Source organism: Leishmania panamensis (genome assembly GCF_000755165.1).
Source record: "Leishmania panamensis strain MHOM/PA/94/PSC-1 chromosome 15 sequence".
Taxonomy (NCBI): Eukaryota; Euglenozoa; class Kinetoplastea; order Trypanosomatida; family Trypanosomatidae; genus Leishmania; species Leishmania panamensis.
The window spans coordinates 176,963-196,672 of NC_025860.1; the positions used below are offsets into that span (position 1 = coordinate 176,963).

The 19,710-nt window shown below is 60.9% G+C and overlaps 4 protein-coding genes and 1 pseudogene across 4 annotated transcripts; all 5 read left to right on the plus strand.

The window, feature by feature from the left end:
- Position 1: 1 nt before the first annotated feature.
- On the plus strand, positions 2 to 6,577 carry LPMP_150474 (annotated as a pseudogene).
- A 518-nt stretch (positions 6,578 to 7,095) lies between these two features.
- On the plus strand, positions 7,096 to 9,252 carry LPMP_150480 (hypothetical protein; the record flags this gene model as incomplete). Its single annotated transcript, XM_010699121.1, has 1 exon — positions 7,096 to 9,252. The coding sequence occupies one exon, from the start codon at positions 7,096 to 7,098 to the stop codon at positions 9,250 to 9,252; it is 2,157 nt and encodes a 718-aa protein (XP_010697423.1).
- An 819-nt stretch (positions 9,253 to 10,071) lies between these two features.
- On the plus strand, positions 10,072 to 13,074 carry LPMP_150490 (katanin-like protein; the record flags this gene model as incomplete). Its single annotated transcript, XM_010699122.1, has 1 exon — positions 10,072 to 13,074. One exon carries the CDS (start codon positions 10,072 to 10,074, stop codon positions 13,072 to 13,074), a length of 3,003 nt encoding a protein of 1,000 aa, XP_010697424.1.
- A 1,370-nt stretch (positions 13,075 to 14,444) lies between these two features.
- Positions 14,445 to 14,909, plus strand: ISP2-2 (ecotin, putative; the record flags this gene model as incomplete). The annotated part of the gene is made up of 1 exon (XM_010699123.1): positions 14,445 to 14,909. One exon carries the CDS (start codon positions 14,445 to 14,447, stop codon positions 14,907 to 14,909), a length of 465 nt encoding a protein of 154 aa, XP_010697425.1.
- A 947-nt stretch (positions 14,910 to 15,856) lies between these two features.
- Positions 15,857 to 16,786, plus strand: ISP3-2 (ecotin, putative; the record flags this gene model as incomplete). The annotated part of the gene is made up of 1 exon (XM_010699124.1): positions 15,857 to 16,786. One exon carries the CDS (start codon positions 15,857 to 15,859, stop codon positions 16,784 to 16,786), a length of 930 nt encoding a protein of 309 aa, XP_010697426.1.
- Positions 16,787 to 19,710: the final 2,924 nt, after the last annotated feature.

The window sequence follows — 19,710 nt, forward strand, 5'->3', positions numbered from 1 at the left end:
GGATTTGCGGAGGGATCCGTGTACGAAGGAGTCGACGGTGTCTGTCTATGAGCGGGGCATGACCGAGGTAGTATTGCGGCTGGCGGCGGCAAAGCTGCGCGCGACGGAGGAGGCGCAGGCGCGCTACCCGTTCCTGTCGAAGCGCGTGGCAGGCGTGCCGCTGAGCGAGCTGCCGCTGGTGCAGGACGAGCTGTTCCAGGCGCTGGTGGCGCAGCGCGCGCCGCTGCTGGGGAGCCCGCGCACAAACGCGGCAAAGCTGCACGCGGTGGAGACACGTGCCCACGACCGTGCGCGCCAGCTTGCGGCGGAGGTAATTGCAATTTACTCCTTTCGCATGGAAGAGAGTTATGCAGTGCGGGCTAGACATTCTTATCTTGCCCACAGCGACGTGCTGTTGGTGCCGCTGCGGGATGTGGGTGTGGAGGTGGATCGCAAGCTGCAGTGCTTGATGCGGCGGCGCCTTCGTCTAAAGGGGGCTGCCAAGGTTGACGTCTCGGTTGTGGAATTGGTGGAAGGAGAGATGAAGAAGCGGGTGGACGAGCTGGCGTCCCGCGTTGTGGCGGCGGAGATGAAGGGTCGCAAGCGCTTCTTGCCGCAAGACCGCCGCTCTGTCGGGGTTGTTTTTGCATCTCTGCACATTCCAGAGGATGAAGAGATTGTGGAGTGGAGGCTGGACGTTATGGAGAACCCCAACTGCGATGCGGAGGACGAGGCTGTGGCAAAGAAGGCAATAAAGCGGCGAGGCAATGCACTACTGGGTGCCTATCTGGAAGCAGAGGCGGACATTGCGAGTGAACTCTATCGACTGCGGCGCAGCTTCCCCAACTGCGTGCGCGATGTTAACCCCTCCATTTCGCTGGACGACTACCTTGCAACACTGCGTAGCGCGTATGCGGACTGGGTAGCCTTCATGGACGAAGAGGATCCTACTCTGGTCCAGGTTGAGGAAGAGATGTGGGCACGCAGCGTGGCTCTAATCGGCGACGACCGATGTGTGGCCGATGCCCTCAATAACTACTGTGTGGCCGAGGCAGAGCTGCGCCTTGCCAAAGCGCATCGAAACCCGTCGTCGCAGGTGGCCCGCCTGCGCCGTGCCACCGACGTGGCGCAGTACAAGCACCGCCTCTGGTCTCGTCGTCAGGCCCGCCGTCAGGTGACGACATCATTTTTCGACTTTCCTGAGAATGACAGCAACGTTGTGGGCAACGATGACGTGGACTCGTGGGTGGAGGAAGACACGTACGCCTCACACGCTCAGACCGCACATGCCAAGGCCTGCAAGGACTCCCAGTTCTTGTACTTGCAGCGCCAGAAGGCAACACTGATGTCGACTGGGTACCGCAGCGGTGCTCGTTGCGTCTCCGAGTTGCTGAAGCGGCGATTGCGCCAGCTTACCGGAGACGCAGCACGACTGCAGCGGAGTCGGCAGCGCCGTGACAACGCCATCCTGAGACGGTATCCGTTCTTGCAGACGCGCTACCTGACGAGTGTGCCACTCTCAGAGCTGCGGCTGGACGAAGACGACGAGTTCATGCGTCTGGCTGCGGAGCGTGATCGCCTCCTACAGCCGCCAAGTGACCTGTGCGCGAGGTACCCCTTCCTGCCGGCCGTGATAAACGGCGTGCCTGTGGAGGATCTGGGATTAGAGACCGATCCGGAGTTCATGAGGCTGGCATTGCAGCGCGAGGACCTCATTGGGCCCCTGCGTGCAAAGCTAAAGAGTGTGAAGGACCGTGAGGAGGCAATGCGGATTCGCATGAGCGAGCGCGTGGCGGCCTATGTAGCGACAGAAAACCACTTGCGTGACGCCTACCCCTTCCTCGATGCTCAAGAGCTCCCTGTACCGCTCCAGCGCTTGCAGCTGGAGCACGACGCACTCTTCCAGAGGCTCTACAGTGAGTACGTGACACTACACTGCACCGCAGTCGAGGATGACGCCTCGTCAACGATGACCAACAACGCAACCCCAAAGGCTGGACGGCGCAGTCGTGTCAGCAGCATCGTCAGCAACAGCAGCCTCAGCTCGCCGCGCCCGCATGCAAAGACGGTGACGCAGAAGCAGCTGGAGAAGCGGATGCGCGAGTGGGTGATGCGCCGCACCGAGGAGGAGGCGGAGTGGGAGTTTGCCAATATGATGGACCTTGAAAGCCTCGCCGATCGATTTCCTTTTTTGCCTGTCGAACCGTTCCCAGGCATTCATCTCGGCGAAATTGACGCGTTCACGGATGTCCCCTTTTCTACCATGGCAACAGAGCTGGAGCTGGCGCGAAAGGGCATCGCTCCACCGGAGGTGGTGGCGGCCGCGGAAGAAGCCCTTCTCTCGCGTGTAATGCACCTGGTGGAGGAGAAGCACATGAAGACAGAGCGCTGCCGTCAGCAGCATCCTTTCCTGCCACAGCGTATCGGTGGTGTACTGATTTGCGATATCGACTTCCCTGGGAGCGGCGACACTGCAGCGGCCAGCGACGAGGCGCTACTGGGGCTGTACTTTGAGGCGTCGGAGCGGGTGAAAGCGCGACGCGTGTGCAAGGCGGACGAGGACGAGGCCGTACGCTCGCGTCATCCATTCCTGGACATGAACGACGTGCACGGGGTGCCGCTGCGACACCTGCCCCTCTCGGATGACTCCATTTTTCTGTCTTATATGCGGAAGTGGCGCACGGTCTTGGCGGCCGAGACGATCGATCGGGAGAAGCTGCGGATTTACGAGGACCTCCTCCGCGAGTGTGCCGAGGAGCAGGCGCTGCGCATCATCGACGTGAATGCAGCGATGGCGAACCGACTGAACCAGCTGCAGGTCATGGACGTGGTGCCAGCAACAGTATCGCTGCTGGATCTGCATAACTTACTGGTGAAGACGCGCGATGTGTTGGTGGCAGAGCATAAGAACGGCGTCCCCCCACCAGCCACTGTCGAAGATCGAGAGCTGTTGGCCAGTCTGTCGATGGCATTCGTCAGCGCGTCGGAGGACATGGTGCAGGAGCTGACAGCGCTGCGGCGACGATTCCCGTGGAGCGTGCGGGACGTGAACCCGGCGCTGCGGCGCGACGCCGCCTTTCAGCAGCTGGAGGCGCAGCGGCAGTCGTTGTTAGCCACGTTCAACCAGCTGGAGCTGATGGAGTCGCTCGAGACGGAGGAGCTCAAGCGAAGCGTTGAGCTTATCGAGGACGAAACGTACGTGCTTGAGGCCCAGAGAGCGTGTGAGGTGTCTGCGCAGAAGCCGCTGCGCCAGCTCAGCGGAGAGGAACTGACAAAGCGGTGGAAACACCAGCTGCGCCTGCGTCATCGTCAACGTCGCTTGGTGTCGTTCAGCGACATACCAGAAGACGCCACGGAGGCGAGTGATCCAGCAAGCACTAGCGGTGGACGCGTGTCGAGAACGCGCAAGCCGCGCGAGCGCAGAAAACGCAGCATGAGCTGGACAAAGTTGTACGTCGACGTGATTCCCGATAACGTGTTCGCAGAGATTAAGGAAGATGAGTTTCACACAAGCCTACCCTGCTCCACCGTGCCGAGCGACATCCTAACGGCGCCAAATGGGCCGTTGCCAATGCCGCCTCCATCGGACCACCCGCAAGGCAGTCAGCTGGCGTCACAGCAGCAAACGCCGCAGAAACAGCAGCGCCGGCAGCGCTCGCTGCCTGGAAGCCGGCACCGGCTCGGCAGCAACGCTGCCGAGAGTGTACCCTACAACGAGGCATGCGCAATGCTAGGCGACGGCACGATTGTGCCAGCTGACGGGTTGGCATCGGTGACCCCAGGGGCGGCAAGGCCAGAGAGCAGGTTTGCCTCTGCCGTTGTCCCTCCCCCTCGTGTGACGCCTGCTCCGCCAGTGGGGACGGCGGGGGCATCGAACAGCGATGCCGCAGGTCTCTCACCACGAGGTGGTGCAGCGGATCCACGTAAAGGGAAAAAGCGAGTGCTTAAGAAGCGCTTGCGTGCGCGCCGCACGACCATCACCTCAGCCCAAGCGATCCCCGACGAGACTCCCGGAGAGATGGTCGAGCACGACTTGGACGAGATCAGTTCCGACACCTACCTGGCTGTCGAACCGCATCGTTCAGATGTGTCTGATACGAGCGCCGGTGGCGCCAACAGACAAGCTAGCGGAGGTCGACACCGCACTCCACATCCACCTCAGCAGCAACAGTGGAAGAGGCACGCGCGACAGTTGCCAACAAAACCGCAGCTCGCGGCGCGTGCCGCCAAGACGCGAGCGTCCACGGCCATGTCAAGCACACGCGATGCGAGATCTGACAGAGCGAACCTGGAGCTGCCTGTGCGAACCAAATCGCGGAAGCTCAGCTCTTCGCGCATGGGCTCATGTGTGCTTCCCGCTGCGGGTGAGGAGCCGGAGGTTACCGTGGGGCTACTGCGTGAGCAGGAGAGCGATCAGCAGCAGCAGCAGCAGACCCCGCGCGATACCGCAGTCGTGGCGATGACATCAGCTCGCAGGCCACAGCTAGAACAACAGCAGCGAGACCAAGGCCCCACAAGCACCCCACGGAGTAAGTCGAAGCAACGCGTCTCTCGCCCGCCCAGCGCGCAGCGCTCTCGCATCAGCATCTCGCAGGTGGAAGAGGAGGAGGTTCGTGAGATTCACACCTCGGTGTTGGAAGAACAGATCGCGTCCCCGGCCGATTGCCGTCGTCGTCGAAGCGCGGCACCGAGCAAAGGCGCCTCTGCGGAGCCGGCTAGACGCTCTAGGAAGGTGTCCGCAGCACCGCAAGGCGCTACGCCTTCTTCGGCAAGTCGCTACCGTGCCTACTCACTTGATGCGTTGTTGCCGGAAGATGATGAGGAGGCAGCGCAGAAGGCGGCCGAGGTGGCCCTGGTGCAACGTGCACTTCGCGAAGCGCAGCCACTTCTAGCGCAGGCGGTGACGCAGGAAGCGATGGAGGCCGCTGCAGAGCCAATGAGGTACATCTTCGAGCACTGCGATCTCAGTCGCTACGCAGCCAACGGAACCGGAGTGAGTGCGCTACTCTCGGCGCGGCTGCGTGAACTGGAGGCGCTGCTGCAGATATGGATCGTACAGCGATCGAAGGCGCCGATCGAGCCTCCCGCGGCGACGTCCGCCAACATCCGAGCAGTGCGTCAGTCTCGCCGGCTGCAGGTGGCTACCAGGCGTGACCGTGTCGAGAACCCGCGGAGACTTCCTTTGCGCTGGGCACGCCTCACGGAGGAGGAGTTAGACGAGGACAGTGGGCTGCGTCAGTTGGTGGACAGCGCCGCCTCTTCGCACCGTATCATCAACTACCTCACTGCGTGGTCCACACGCAAGCAAGCTGCCAACGAGGCTTTGTTTGCCAAGTTCCCCTTCCTCGAGACGCTCCCATGCGGGTATGCGCTGACAGAGATAGGCTTCACAAACGACGCAAAGTTCCAGCGCTACGCACGTGGCGGGGCGTACCAGGAGAGCGTGCATGTCCAGCAGCAGATGCGGGACATTGTGGATAAGCTGGCGCGCATCAAGGCAGCCGCTGCCGAGGGACGCCGGGCGACACACTACGTGAACCGGGTTCGCGCCACTGTTGAGACGACGCGCAACGCCGCTGAGCCGGCTGTCGGGTCGACAGAGCTGCAAGCTGGTGGTGGCGATCTGACGCTGCCGGTGAAGGATGCCCAAGAACTCATGGAGAACCCGGAAGATCAACAGCTACTGGACGCAATCCTTGCCGCGCGGGTGAAGAAGAAGAATCGGTTCCTCGACAAGCAGCAGCGCCTGTCCTTCGTTGCGCAGTGCATGCAGGAGTCGGAGCGACTAATCAAGCGCATGATAGTGCGAATGAAGAAGGCAAAGACCTCAGACATCCCCATGGGCATGGAGGACGTCGAGACACTGCGGTTCTTCTTCGACGGCGTCGATGTCGATCACTTTGGCGTGCTAGACCGCACTGACACGACAGACTTCATCATGCTCACGCTGGGCGAAGAGAAGCACATGAGCCGCATGGATGTGGAGCGGCTGCTCTTTCCTGGCGTACCGCGCGGCGCCGTGCTGCCGACGCTCGTGGACTTCAGCGACTTCACCAAGTTCTACAAGGCAGTGGCGCTGCAGGAGCTCATGAGGCAGGATAGCGCTTTCGATCAGCACGACGTGATGACGCGCACAACCATAGCGGCAGCAGCGGGAGCGGAAGTACACGGCGCTGCCGCCAACCCTCCACGCCGCCCAGAGCCTCCGTCAGCGTCTCTGCGAGCCGGCGGTGGCCGTCGCGGGCGCCTCAGCACCGTCGGCAGCAGCGCCCTGCCGGAGCGAACCTTCGCCGCCGCCTTGTCTTCGGCCGCTTCTCCAGACGCACGAGCGGCAGCCACGCTGACAATCACACCACGCGGCATCGAGTCGCGGCGTCCCTCTTCGGAGCCGCAACCACGCCACGACGGAAGCGAGGCTCCCCGCACGTTGCAGCACCAACACGGTAATGCCTACACTCCATTCATCTCGGCACGTAGTCATGTGAGGGCTCCCGAGGGTGACGCCGCCGCTGCGATGGGCGGCTGGTTCGTACAGGGTCGGCCCAGTTCCGAGCGCATGAGCGAACCAGCCGAAAGTTCTCCGCAGCCAGAGGCGTGAAGAGCGGCACGCGCGTGTGGTGGGGCGGTCTACTGTAGTGCTCTTGTGCGTCCTTGAGCCCCTTTCCCCTTATTCTGTCGGATGTGTCGCTCGTCGCTCTTGCCGCGCGTTGCCCCTTTCATTTGCCGCCATCGCTCCTCCCGTCCTCCTGTGATGGGTACTTCTCTCTCTCTCTCTGCGTGTTAGCGTGGACATGCGTGTCCGCACATGGCGAGCAGCGGTCGTAGTCCTCCCCGAAAAAATGGTTGGCCAACGAAAACAAAATCAACTGACCCGAAACGGCAATGACGCCGACGATGCCGCTGGTGTCCATGACGTCTGTGTAGCGCAGCTTGCCCCTCACCTGGCGCAACTTCCCCACTGCCTCCCTCCCCCTCTCCATCCTCTTTGCCTTTCCGCCTGGCCTCCGCATCAGCACGTGTGCCAAGCCAGCTGAACAACTCGCCCTCCTACATGGGTACTTCGCGTACTGACCTAAACACTTACCTACACACGTCTACCAGCACCCTTTCGTGCTCATGTGGCGTCGCAGCACTAACTCTGCTTCCCCTAGATCCGCCTCGGCAGAGAGACTGGAAGGCGGTGGAGGCAGCACTGGGTGCACCATCCAGCCCGGCAACGATCCCGTGGCACATCTGACGAACAGCAAAACCACAGCCGCTCCAGCAGCCCCTCGCACTAGCCGCAAGTGGCCCCTGCGGTCACTCTTCTCTTCCGCACACGGTGATAGCGACGGTTCTCCTAACGCGGACTCGGCCCGTCATTACCAACTTCATAAGAAGAGCGACAGCACCAACGACCACGGTGACAACACCGCATGGCCTGAACTGCCGCTCAGCAGCAGTCACACAATCATCGAAAAAGGCCGGGCAACCAAAGAAAACTGTCAGGAACAGCATGCGCATACGTTGGTGGTGGGTCAGAGCAACCGTCGATCGAACTTGCCTGGTATGGCCCAGGTCCGTCAGCGCCACGGCGTATTGGCGGGATCGTGTCATCCTCATGCCAGCGATGCCTCACCGCTTGCCCGCAGCGTGCATATGAATATGGAAGACTGGAGTGACGACGATGACTGGGGACGCCCAACAGCAGTGCTCGAGCAGCAGACCCTCCCAGCGCTTCCAAGAGCAAAAGTACCGGTAGAAGCGGGGACGGCGCACGTCACCGGCAGTGATGACGTCTTTGTCTCCGACGTGGCCTTAGCATACCCTCGGCATGGTCAAACTCCACAGTCGGTGGCGCAAGAGCTCACCTACACATCTCCGTGTGTTTTGCCATCCGCCAGCACACCGCCTCAGCAAGTCAGTGCCTCCGCCTTGGTAAGTACTTCCGTTGTAATGGCTGCAGCCGGTGGGCCTCCTGCACCGACGCAACCCTGTGAGTTTTCTCAGACAAGCCCTCCAGCGGACTGCTCCCCTGCGCCGGCCGCCTTTCACAGTGGCATTCGAGGCCTTCGCAGCGCGCACGCGACATCGGGCAGTGGAAGCGGCGCAGAGGGGGCGGCCGTCGATCGCACGAAGCGGAGAAAAAAGGGCGTTGGTGCCGTCGCCCTCCTCTCCCCCGCCATCCCCCCACACGCGGCACTGCCACCTACACCGTGTGCCGGCGTACGCACGGCCGACCAAGATGACGCTGCGGCTGTTGCACTCGCAGCTGGCACGGCGGCGCGCCACCGCTTTGCTTGGGAGGCAGAACGCTCTGTAGAAAGGCAAAGTTGGGTGCATGCAGTCCAGGCGCTGCTGATGCAAATTTATCACGCGTGCGAGGGCGACTCTCCCGTGCTTGCGGAGGCGAACGGCAACGTCGTACTTCCCTGCGCAACGGTCACGGAGCCGCTTCACGTCGCACGGCAGCTCTTGGATACGGCGAGGAAGAATGCGGCCTCGAGTGCGGACTCCACTGACCGCGACGGCGACGCTGTGAGAAGCTACAGCACGGTGGTGCGCATGTTGGCTGCACACACACAAATGGGAGCGGCGCGGGTAGACGACGGGGTTGGACTAGGGGGTGACCAACGCCAACAGGCTGGGCAGCATGTCCTAGCGATGTGGCAAAGCATTTCTGTGGCGCTCCCTGCCATGTGGCACCAGGCGTGGGCGTCGGCGACGGAGAAGTTGGCCGGGGCTAAGCAGCCGCCAGGTGGGCGCAGTCTCACAACAACAATGGAGTGCGAGCCCGTGAGCGAGGCGCGACGGACGACGGTCGCGCTGGGCACCTTCCTCAAGCAGACTCTATCACGCAGCGGCCCCCTCTTCAGTGTTCGCGAAGTGCACGCCGGCGTCGTAGCAGGCCTAGAAGCTGCGCTGGAGTCGTTGATAGCGACGACCGCTGCTCCTGCAGCCTTTACTGCCCCGACCAGGTCAGAAATGTCGCCATGGGCAGTGGAAGTTGTGACTGCGGCAGCGGAGGCTACGATACATCGTGACGAGATGATCAAGCAGTGCGTGGTTGATATTGCAAGCACGGCTGCTGCGGCAGATGGCTGCAACAACGCCGACAGGGCCATGCACAAGGCCCGGGTGCAGCTTCGGGAAGGTTCATGGGCGCTCTGGTACGTGCTGAGAGTAGTGGGCCTCCTGCTGTGGTGGGAAGCGATGCTTCCACACATCTTCCCTTGTCGTCCGCCCTCAACACATGTGCACACCGAGGCGAGCACGACAGGTGCGCTTTCATAGGTGCAGCACTGACGCGGTAGCAGCACAGCCGAGGATCGAGGGAGTGAAGAGGAGAAGCACGACGACGTCGAAGAGAGTCGAAAATTCCACCTACTGCAGCCACAGCCATTACGCACACGCACAACCTCACGCCCTCCACGACTCCCCTACATCCCCCCCTCCTCTCTTTCTTCCACCGCCACTGTCGCTGCGGGGGTGGGGGGAGCGGATCTATCATGTGCACGTGCGGGTGCGTTCGCTTCTTTCCCTCATTCGTGCCGCGCAAGTCTGCTCAGTGTGTCGTTGTTCGGGGTGACAGGGAGGCCCTGCGCTCGCTTGCATTTTCTCCCTGTCTCCCACTCCGTGCACATCACCTCCTCTCCTGCAGCGCAAGAGCGACAGGTGACAGAGGGTTGTTAGGGGACACACACACGGCTGCCGAAACGGGCGTGTGCACTGACTTAACGGCCCTAGGCATCACTCGTTTGCCCGCCACAGTGATGAATCGCACTGACCCCCCCCCTCCTCCTTCCTCTGCTGCTCCTTCTCCGCCTGCGTGCACTCTCCCTCCATCCCTCCCTCGCGCGCTTCTCTGCTTCTCTCTGTGGCGGCATCACACCATCGCCTCCCCCCTTCCTGCCACACACCCCACCGTGCAGATGACCGCTCATATACACGCGTGCTCAGCTGAATCGACTACAGAAGAAGCAAAGCACACCCCGTGAGAACGGCTACGACAGCAGCGGCAGCGCATCATAGAGAAGCCGCCCAGTCGTAGAGTGCTTCGACAGCGCATACACAAGCCACGCGCGCGCGCGTGGACACCTCACAGGCAAACGCATGTTTGACACCCTTCGCTCCATTAGGCGGCAGGCCGACGCCATGCAGGGGGAGGCACAGGAATACAGCCTCTCCTCCGCTGCCGCGCCCCACACCACCGACAAGCTTGGCTGGGTGTTTCCACATCTATGTCACATCAACCGACGTCAGCGGGCCTTAGACAGTAAGGTAGAGGAAGACAGAGATATCCAAGGCAAACGTGCGGGGCCGGGCGGCGACGCTGGACCACCCATGCGCTATCAAGTCGCGGAGGTCTGCATGCGCTACTCCCAACCCTTGGCAGCTACTGCGTTAGCCGGCTCGCAGCGCAGTGGTGCTGGGGTCACTACTCTGTTCTCTACCTCGGGAGTCCTCTGTGAAGCGTCCCGGGACGATGCCGAGCTGTCAATCGTGAGGGACGCGCTTCCAGCGTGTACCTTGTGGGGGTCTGTACTTCGCCTGTGGTGCTCCTCACGAGGAGACTGCCCAAAGCTGCGCACTCTCGCTGCTGCCCAGCTGCAGTGCCTCTCTCCGAGTGACAAACCGGTGGCAGCAGATGATGACGACGACACACAGCGCATGGCTGCTGCCTTGTGGGCGGGAGCGCCAGACAAGCTGCGGCAGCTCCTGGACGCGGCAGGCATGGGCAAGAACAGCGACGTCTCGTCCGAGGGACGAGCAGGGAGACACACAAAGCCCTCGCGCACAGGCTTGCCAGCGGCAAGGAACGCGCCGTGTCAGAGGCGTCCTCGCAGTCCTGCAGAACACCACACTGACGAAGTACCTCAAAGGGCTCGTCTCGATGCAGCCATCAACATTGCTCGGGGTGAAAGCGGCAGTGCCACCAGCCCCCTTGTCCCACCCCTCCCCCTCCAGGCGACCCCTGCCCGTGCCCAGGCGGCCGCCTCACGGCCACGCTCACGAACTCCTTCGTCGCGTAGCCGCTCACAGTCGCCGCCGCCGCCGCCCTTGCCCGTCGCGCCGGCCGACCACTTTGCCGCGGCGGCACGCACACGCCAGTCCGCCTTCTCTTTTACAGTGCGAATCGGTGAGAGCAGTGGCAGCACCGCGACTGTCAGAGGAGCTGTTGCACCAAAGTCCCAGCAGCAGCAGCGATCACAGCAGTGGGTGGAAGGTGACGTGAGTGATGTGGTTGAAATGACTGAGAGTCGTGCCGGAATAGTTGGCGGCACGCCACGCTCGCACGAGGGACCACCGCAGTCGCAACAGGATCTTCCTATCGTGTCGCCGTCTGGGCCGCTTCGCCAGAAGACCTTCGCGGCATTCATCAGCTGTAGTGGGCTCTCCACACCGCAGCAATACCAACAGCAGCAACCTCCGCCACCCACCTCGGCTGCGAAGCGCTCACCATGGCTGAACCAACCGCCGCAGCAGCAGCTGTACTCTGCTGCCCCCTCCAAAGCTCCACCGTACGAGTACGACCTGCGCCACAGCAGCAGAGTCAACGGGGTCATCGAGGGAGGGGATGAGAGGAACTCACGTGCCCCAACGGTAACACCAAGTGGTGAAGGCTACCTGGCGCTGAACAGCAGCAGCCCATCCGCGACTGTTGGCAGCTTCGTTACAGCTGGTGAGCAACTCCTGGCAGACGTCCGGCAAGGACGTGCCATGTGCTCCGCGTATCTCAGCAAGCGGTCTCCAGCCCTCGGGCTGCGGCGAAACACTGGCTTTCAGCCTCCGTACCATCAACAGCAGCCCAAGGCGCCAGCAGGCGCAACTGATGTACACACTGCGCTGAACAGCATTACGGCGCCTTCTGCAGCCAAGACCACCGGTGGCACAAACCGAGCAACTGGGTCGGCAAGTGGCGCTGGCGGGGTCCGCGGCACGGGAAGCGCCGCCACCGCGAGCCACAACCACCAAGGCGATGGGGACGACGACAGTGGAGGCTACCCGGCCTCCCTGCTGCTGCCAGACGGCTCTGTTCCACCGATCCTCCTGCCGCTCGACCCGAAGCTCGTGACGCAGGTCGCAATGGAAATACTGGAGCACGGCGCTGGTGCGCGACAGGTGGGCTGGGACGACATCGCAGGCCTGCAGCACGCCAAGGCGAGTGTGGAGGAGGCAATCGTGTGGCCGCTGCGCCGCCCAGACCTGTTTGTAGGACTGCGCGACCCACCGCGCGGACTGCTACTCTTCGGCCCACCCGGCACTGGAAAGACGATGATTGCCCGCGCCATCGCCAACCGCGCGGCGTGTACCTTCCTGAACATTTCTTCCTCATCGCTCATGTCGAAGTGGGTCGGCGATGGCGAGAAGCTCGTGCGCTGCCTCTTCGCCGTCGCAACTGTGAAGCAGCCGAGCGTCATCTTCATTGACGAAATCGACTCGCTTCTGTCCATGCGCGGCGAGGGGGAGGCGGACTCGGCGCGGCGAGTCAAAACAGAGTTTTTGGTCCAGCTAGACGGTGTGGCGACCGACCGCGGCGACAGAGTACTCCTGATCGGGGCAACAAACCGACCCGACGAGCTGGATGAAGCCGCAAGGCGGCGCATGGAGAAGCGGCTCTACATCCCGCTGCCGGACAAGGCGGCTCGACGGGAGCTGATTCAACGCCTTTTCAAGTCGCTTGCTCCGAGTGAAGCAGACGAGACAGGCGACGCTCGAAATGCTGGTGAGGCTGCCAGCTCCTCCACCACAACAGTAGCAGCTCGAGTCACGCATACACTTACCGACGCCGACCTGGACAGTCTCGTGTGCAGCACTGAGGGCTACTCCGGCGCCGACCTCAAACAGCTGTGCAGGGAAGCCGCCATGGGGCCCCTTCGTGAGGTATCGGTCATGCAGCTCAGCGCCGTGGCAGCTGCCGATCTCCGACCGGTGCAACGCAAGGACTTCAGGCAAGCCCTGAAGCGTCTGAAGCCGAGCGTGGGGCCGGCCGAGGTGCAGCGATACGTAGAATGGAATAAGCTCTTTGGCTCCTTCAACGAAGACAACGACGACGACGATTATGATGACGATGACGACGTTGGAGGTGACGAGGGTCACGACACCGACTCATGACCGAGGAGGTGCTGCTCTCCTCCCCTCGCTGAGAGGAGTCCCCCCCTCTCTCTCTCTTTGGTGCTCCGTGTCGATGCGCGTCACGGAAGTCCTCTGGGCCTTTTTAAAACCTCAACGACTACAGTGCGTCAACGACGGCGCCTGATGCGACGGCGAAAACAACGTGGGAGAGGAAATCGAAAAAGCCCCGGAAGTCTAGATCCTCCCTCACTTCCTCTCCCTCCCCCCTAAGACCATCACCACCTGCCCAGTCGTCAGGGCCACACATGTGCACGTACACCCCCCCACGCGCGAACGCGACCGCACCAGCCTTCTAGGTGCTACCAGCGGAAGAGACGTAGCGAGAGACTGAGAGTGACGGTGGTGAGGATGTGGAGGAGTGAAAAACAAGACCAAGCGCTAGACAGAGCAAAGAAGTGGGGAGTACGACAGCGGTCGGTGATTCGGGCCTATGCGAACTGGTAGTCGACTGTAGAACCTATCCGAGTCTCTCTCGCTCTCTTGCTCTCGCTCTCTCTCACACACACACACATTATCAGCATCATTCGCTTCATACATGAACGGATCAGCATGCAATGCGTACTCTCGGAGCGTGCATGACATTTCTCCCCCTCCCCCTCCCCCTCCCCATGAGCGTCGCCCTCCTGCTACAGTGGCTGCTGTGTCGTCCTTCGCCTCTTTTATACATCTTGATCAGCAGGAACAAGCAACGGACAGGGATGCACGCCCTCTACCTGGTATGCCAGTGACTGCAGTGCTCACTCTCCCTCCACCCCTTTCCCCTACCCCACCCTCTTCGCTTCCTCCAGCACCTGCCTCATAGGCCTCTCTCTCCTTCTGAGCGGCTCGATAACACCAACGATGTCACCATCACCTCCTCATCCCCTCTCTACCCCTCAGCCACCCTACACCACCCGCGCGCCTCCCCCCCCCCCCCCCCTCCTCTCCATCACGCGAGAGGACTACGAAAGATTAAGGGAAGAGAGAGGGACATGAGAGTGGATGACGTGGAAGGGGAGGGGGGTGGCGGGCAGGCGGACATCACTGACGTGTTCACTAACTCGCCTGCTACTCGACTTGTCTCATCTTCCCCTCCCCCTTCCCTCCAAAATTTACACCCGCTCCGGTGCACGTGCTGCGGTCGTGTGCACAACAGATGAGCCGTCACTTTTTTTTCGTCAACTTCGTGACTTCTCTCTCGCTCGCTCTGACTTAGCTTCTTCACTCCATCGCAACGCGCGAGCGCAGGCGCGCACACACACATACACAAGGAGAGACAGACGGACAGCAACTCAAACAGCCTTCCACCCCACACCTCTCTCTCTCTTTCCGCATTCTCTGCTACCTCACCTCCTCAGACACGCGTAGGGATGTCCGCCGCTGCTGGCAAAACACTTGCCGGCTACAAGGCGCCGTACCCGAAGCCGACGTCGCGCCAACGCCGCTATGTGATCCTCCTCGATCCCAAAGGCGACAGCGCGGAGCTGAACGACTACAAGGTGGAGCTCATCCCTGGCCGCGTCAAACTGCTGGATGGCGCCAACCACTACTTCCTGGGCGGTAAGATTGAGGAGAAGACCATCGATGGCTGGGGATACTCCTACTACGTTGTGACACTGGCCGAAATGGCGGGGACGGCAATGCTTCCCATCGGCAACGCAGCGCACAAGAAGCTGCGCTTTGTGCCGCTGCGCACCAGCAACCTCTACCGCTACAACAGCAAGTTGCCCATCGTGGTGTACATGCCGAAGGACGGTGTGTTACGCTACCGCATCTGGTCTGCCAAATTATCCGGCAGAGGTAAGGCTAAGAGCATCAAAGCGAAGGAGATGTGAACAGCCATGTGCTACGCGACCCGTAGTGCCTCTCGCAGAAGCTTCTCCGCCGGTCTGTGTTCTCTTTTCTTTCTCTCATGCCCAACTCGTCTGTCTCTCTCTCTCTCGTGCTTTCGGTATTGGATAAGTTATATCGCAAAGAAGGCTTCGTCTGCCTGGGTGTAGCTGCCCCTGCAGTTCGGAGTGTGTCTTGGCATTTTACGTCTGCGTTGAAACTGTATTGCATGCGCGCACAGGTGCAGGTGGGAGGTGTTTGTGTTCCCGCATTCGCCGCCCCCTCCCCCGACACACACACCCTCCCTTGCCTTGTTTCCATCTCTTCTCTCCCTCTAACGCTTTTCTCTCTGCCTTCTCTCTACACGCATGCTTAGCTCTACCACCTGACGTGCAGGGTGCGGAAGGAACAGAGAGAGGCGTTACAAGGAAACCGAGAGGATGAGGTCGTGCCTCTCTGCACGCGCTTGTGGGCTCTCGTCATGGTGTGCGGTGGTGCAACCGCCTTCACCCCACAGGGAGGAACTGCAATAGTCATACACCGCGCGACCTCAACAAGTTATCGACTGACGTTGCGGGGTAGTGCAGTTGCACGAACACGATGGGACACCAGTAAACCCATCGACAACATGTCTGTAGATGGGCATTTCTGCGTGAGAATGACCACGAAACGCACGCGAGCAGCGGGCACTCACCGGAAGTGCCACTCTTTATTTTTCTTTCAGCTCTGCCCCCCCCCTCTCCTCCCCTCCTCCCCTCCCTCTCTTAGCTCGTTTGTGCGTTGTGGTTCGCTCTTCTCACCTCAGCACACCCTTTCATTCAGCCAGTCAATTACTCCCTCGTTCACACACACACGCACGAGAGCCCTTGTGTGCCCCGTCGAATTTGCTCTCTCTTTCTCTCTCTCGCTCTCTTGCTCTCGCATTCGCCCTTTCCTCTTCTGTCTCTCAGCAATGCCCTCCCTCGAGGACTACCGCATACCATACCCAGCAGCCGGCCCACGCCAGAAGCGCACGGTCATCTACCTGCCGCAACAGGACTCCGCTGTTGAGCAGCATCACCTGCGCGTACAGCTCATTCCAGGCCGCCACGTGAGATGTGAGGATGGCTGTTTCTATCAACTTACCGGTACCGTGTCGGAGGAGACGCTTCAGAGCTGGGGCTACCCGTACTACGTCGTCACGCTCGACGACATCTACCCTGCCCAGTGCTCCCCGAGCGACCCGGCGAACCCGATGACCTTCGTGCCGCTCCGTGAGAGCCTGATGATCCCCTACAATAGCAAGCGCCCCATCGTCCTCTACGTTCCCGAGGATGCCGAGGTGCGCTACCGCGTCTGGTGCAGTGACGTCTTACAGGTGCAGGAAAGCCAACAGGAGCTCGAGGCCCCGGCCGTGTCCCAGTCATGCCCCGTCCCAGTCCGAGAGAGGCAAAACAACCCCGAAGATCACGCGCATCCAGTGGTAGTACACTCGGTGGAGTCCCCGGAAGTCAGCGGCCACAAGGATAGTGATCAGCCTATGAAGAAGTCCTCAAAGTTGAAGCAGTCCTGCAGCAACTCGTCGAGGTCGCTTAAGCACAGCGCTAGCGGGTCGTCTCCAAAGAACACACCGCTGTTCTCCAGAGAGAGTGTACCGCCGGAGCACTCTCTGTCCGCAGCTCAGCAGCGACGCCGCAGCAACGAAAACTCTGCCATCGATGAGACCGGTGGTGGCGCCTCGATGAAGAAGCGCAGCGGCAGTACGTCGAGCCGGAAGGACGACCAAGACAGCGGCTACGAGAAGAAGGTGAAAAACCTATGGAACCGCGCCCGAGGTAACTCGTCGCCGAAGAGGTCCGCCTCACCAAAGAAAAGCGGCCGCGACAGCAGGAGAAACTCGTGAGCGGGTGAGAAAACCAACGCGAGAGGTATGGGAAGGGGTGGGTGTGAGGACATGCAGAACATGGAGAGGGGTGACTGCACGCGCCTATCCGGCAATCGCTTGTGGAGCGAGCAGGGGGTAGCGCAATGCTGAAAAATCGATCCCCAGGAGTGTCTATGCGCTGCGCTTATGAAGTCTGTCTCCTGTACGTGGCAGGTGAGATCTCTTCCCCCCTCCCCCCCGCGCCGGTACTCGCCACCCGTCCCGCCCATTCTCACCCATGCGCGAAGCACGAGGAACTGCGCTGTGTTGCACACTATTGTGTGGGTGTGGGTGTGCTGGTCTTCTTTTCAATGCTCGTACTGTGTACCCAACGCCACATATGCTACCGCCTCTACCATCACTACCACCGGCCACTCACCCACTCGCCTGCCAGCCTTGCCGGGGCGCGCTTGTGTCCCCCCCCCCCGGGGAGAGGGCGAGACCTCACAGGCGCAGGGACCTCTCCGGAGAGGAAGTGGCGACGATCGTATTTTTTTTTCCTTTTCGGTCCTCCTCTTGCGTGCACCGTCCGGCGACACTCTTCGCTCGTATAACGCGTCGTCCCACCCCCGAACAAGTCGATCAGCGCTTTACGCCGACAACTTCGCCGCACTTACCTCGGCTACCGTGCGGTTAAACGTTGAGGGAGTGATGGAAAGGCAAAGAGAGGTAGGAAATGAAAGGGAGGGAGAGTGGAAGACCACGACAGGAGCAAGCAGCGCAGAAGGGCAGGTGGCGCGAACACAGCGCCAGCGCGAACCGGCCTCCCCCCTCGCTCCTCCTATCTTCGCATCCCACTGTCACAGCCCCCACACTTGCGGAGGCAGCAGTGCCGCCGACCAGTGTCCGTCTGCCTCTCTGTTTGGTTGGTATTTTTTTTTCACTTTACTCCGGCAGATCGCCTCTCTTTGATTCATTCTTCTTTCTCTACTGGGCGCACTCTGGAGCTCCGGCACTCAGCCTCTGAAACCTCCCAGCTTCATCGAGGTACGTAGATACGTGCGAGCAAGCACTCACGCAGCGACACATGCGCATGCACACACTGGTGGGGGGAGGGAGAGGGCGCATTCTCTTCCTATCCCTGCACCGTCATCTTCCAGAGGTATTCGGTTTAGCATCGTCTCTCTGCTTGTGAGACTTCCTGTAGAGCACTTTCCTGCCTTCTCTTCTGTTCTCTGTGGTTTGTTGGTTGTTTGGTTGTTCGGAGGTGCCTATTCGCACGCACCTCCTCCCTCCTCCCTCCTCCCTCACCCCCCTCGCTCATTCCTTCATCCCCCCGCCCCCGCCCCTTTTCTCTCTGTTTGCCTTTCACATTGTAAAGCACAGCGTGTGCTCCCTGCCCCAGCCCCATGGCGCCACCCCCCTGCTGTCTTCGTCTCACGTCCGCAACGTGAGCTCCTCCCCACCCCCTTCCTCAAGTACCCCACCCTCCTCACATCGTCCAACTTTCCTTCTTCGCCTTCGCGTGGATGCGTGTGGTCTGCCTGGGTCTAGGCACGGACGAGCGCGTCTGAGGGCCTTAGTGGGACATCTTGTATGGGTGTGATGCGCCCGCGTGTTGTCTGCGCGCTCTCCTCTGCTTAGGTAGCGCTTAAGCGCTGGTGCAGGTGTGCGTTCGGCACTCAGAGCGACTTCCTCCCTCCCTTCCCATCCCTTCTCTCTCTCTCTGGCTCGTTATGCCGCGCATGACTAAAAGGAGGCCTCTTTGCGAGTTGTATGCGTGTGCGAGCGTGTGCACCACTGCCTCCCTCTCCACGCCAGAGATCAGCAAAGACAATGCATCCTGCTTACTCGATGGGAAGCGGCGTAACCCTCGATACACGCGTGCCTGCACGACACCCTCCGCAATGACGGAATTACTCACAGGGCCAAAGACAAGAGAAAGAAGGGATGGGAAGGGGGGCGGTGAGCATGCAAGGCGTGCTCGGCTCCCCTCCTCCGCTGTTGGACCGTCACCGACTCATCTCGCTCTGCCTTCTTCCCCCATCTTGTTCCATGACAGCAAAGCACTCGTGTGAGTGTCGTTGGGGTAAAGCGAGAGAGCGGACACGTAGACCGGTGCGCCAGGCCTCCCTCCCTTCCTACCTCTCCCCCTCTCCCTTTCAACGCACCCACTACAGCAATTAACAACAGTGCGTGTGCTCTCATTCCTCCTCCGCTGCCTGCTACGTCTGCCGTTCGTGTGGGTGTGTGGATGTTTCTACACGGCACAAGGTGCATGGATACGCCTCTCGTCTCATCTCTCTCGTCTCACGCATGCGCGTGGAGGGTGCGTGGGGTTGCTCAGGGGTGCCGTCAGACACACTTTTCTGCAAAGACGGCACACGAATACACCCACCTAACACTGGAATGACCAGAAAAGCCTGACACACACTGAGAGTCTCGAGCAGGTCAGCGACTGCATGAACGTCTCTATTCACTCACTCTTCCTCCCTCCCCCCTCCCGCCCTGGCCAACCACTCCCCTTCCCACCACTATTCAGCTCTGCCCTACACACCGGCATAGACGAGCATATACATACACGTCTCCGATTCCCTCTCAGCTCTGCTCTTTCACACCTCTCTCTCCTCTCCGCCGCTGCCACCTGCGCTTAGAGCGCCTCATTCGGTGCCCACGCAACAGGACAGCTGGTGTGTGCGTGGGTGTCCGTAGGTACGTGCATCGCATGCGAGTCTCCCTGAGACGAGGCACATCCCTCTCCCAAATCGCACTGACTTCCTCTAGGCTGCACACACACACACACTCTCTCTCGCCCTCACTCCTTGTGACTGCGCGCGACCTTCGACCTCAACCACTCACCCTCCTGCATCTTTCCCGCTCCCCTTTTCCTCTCTCAGACTACTGAGCTTCTTGTTTATCCTCCTCTCTGTTCTTTTTCGTCTCTTGTGCTGCTGTTGTTTTCC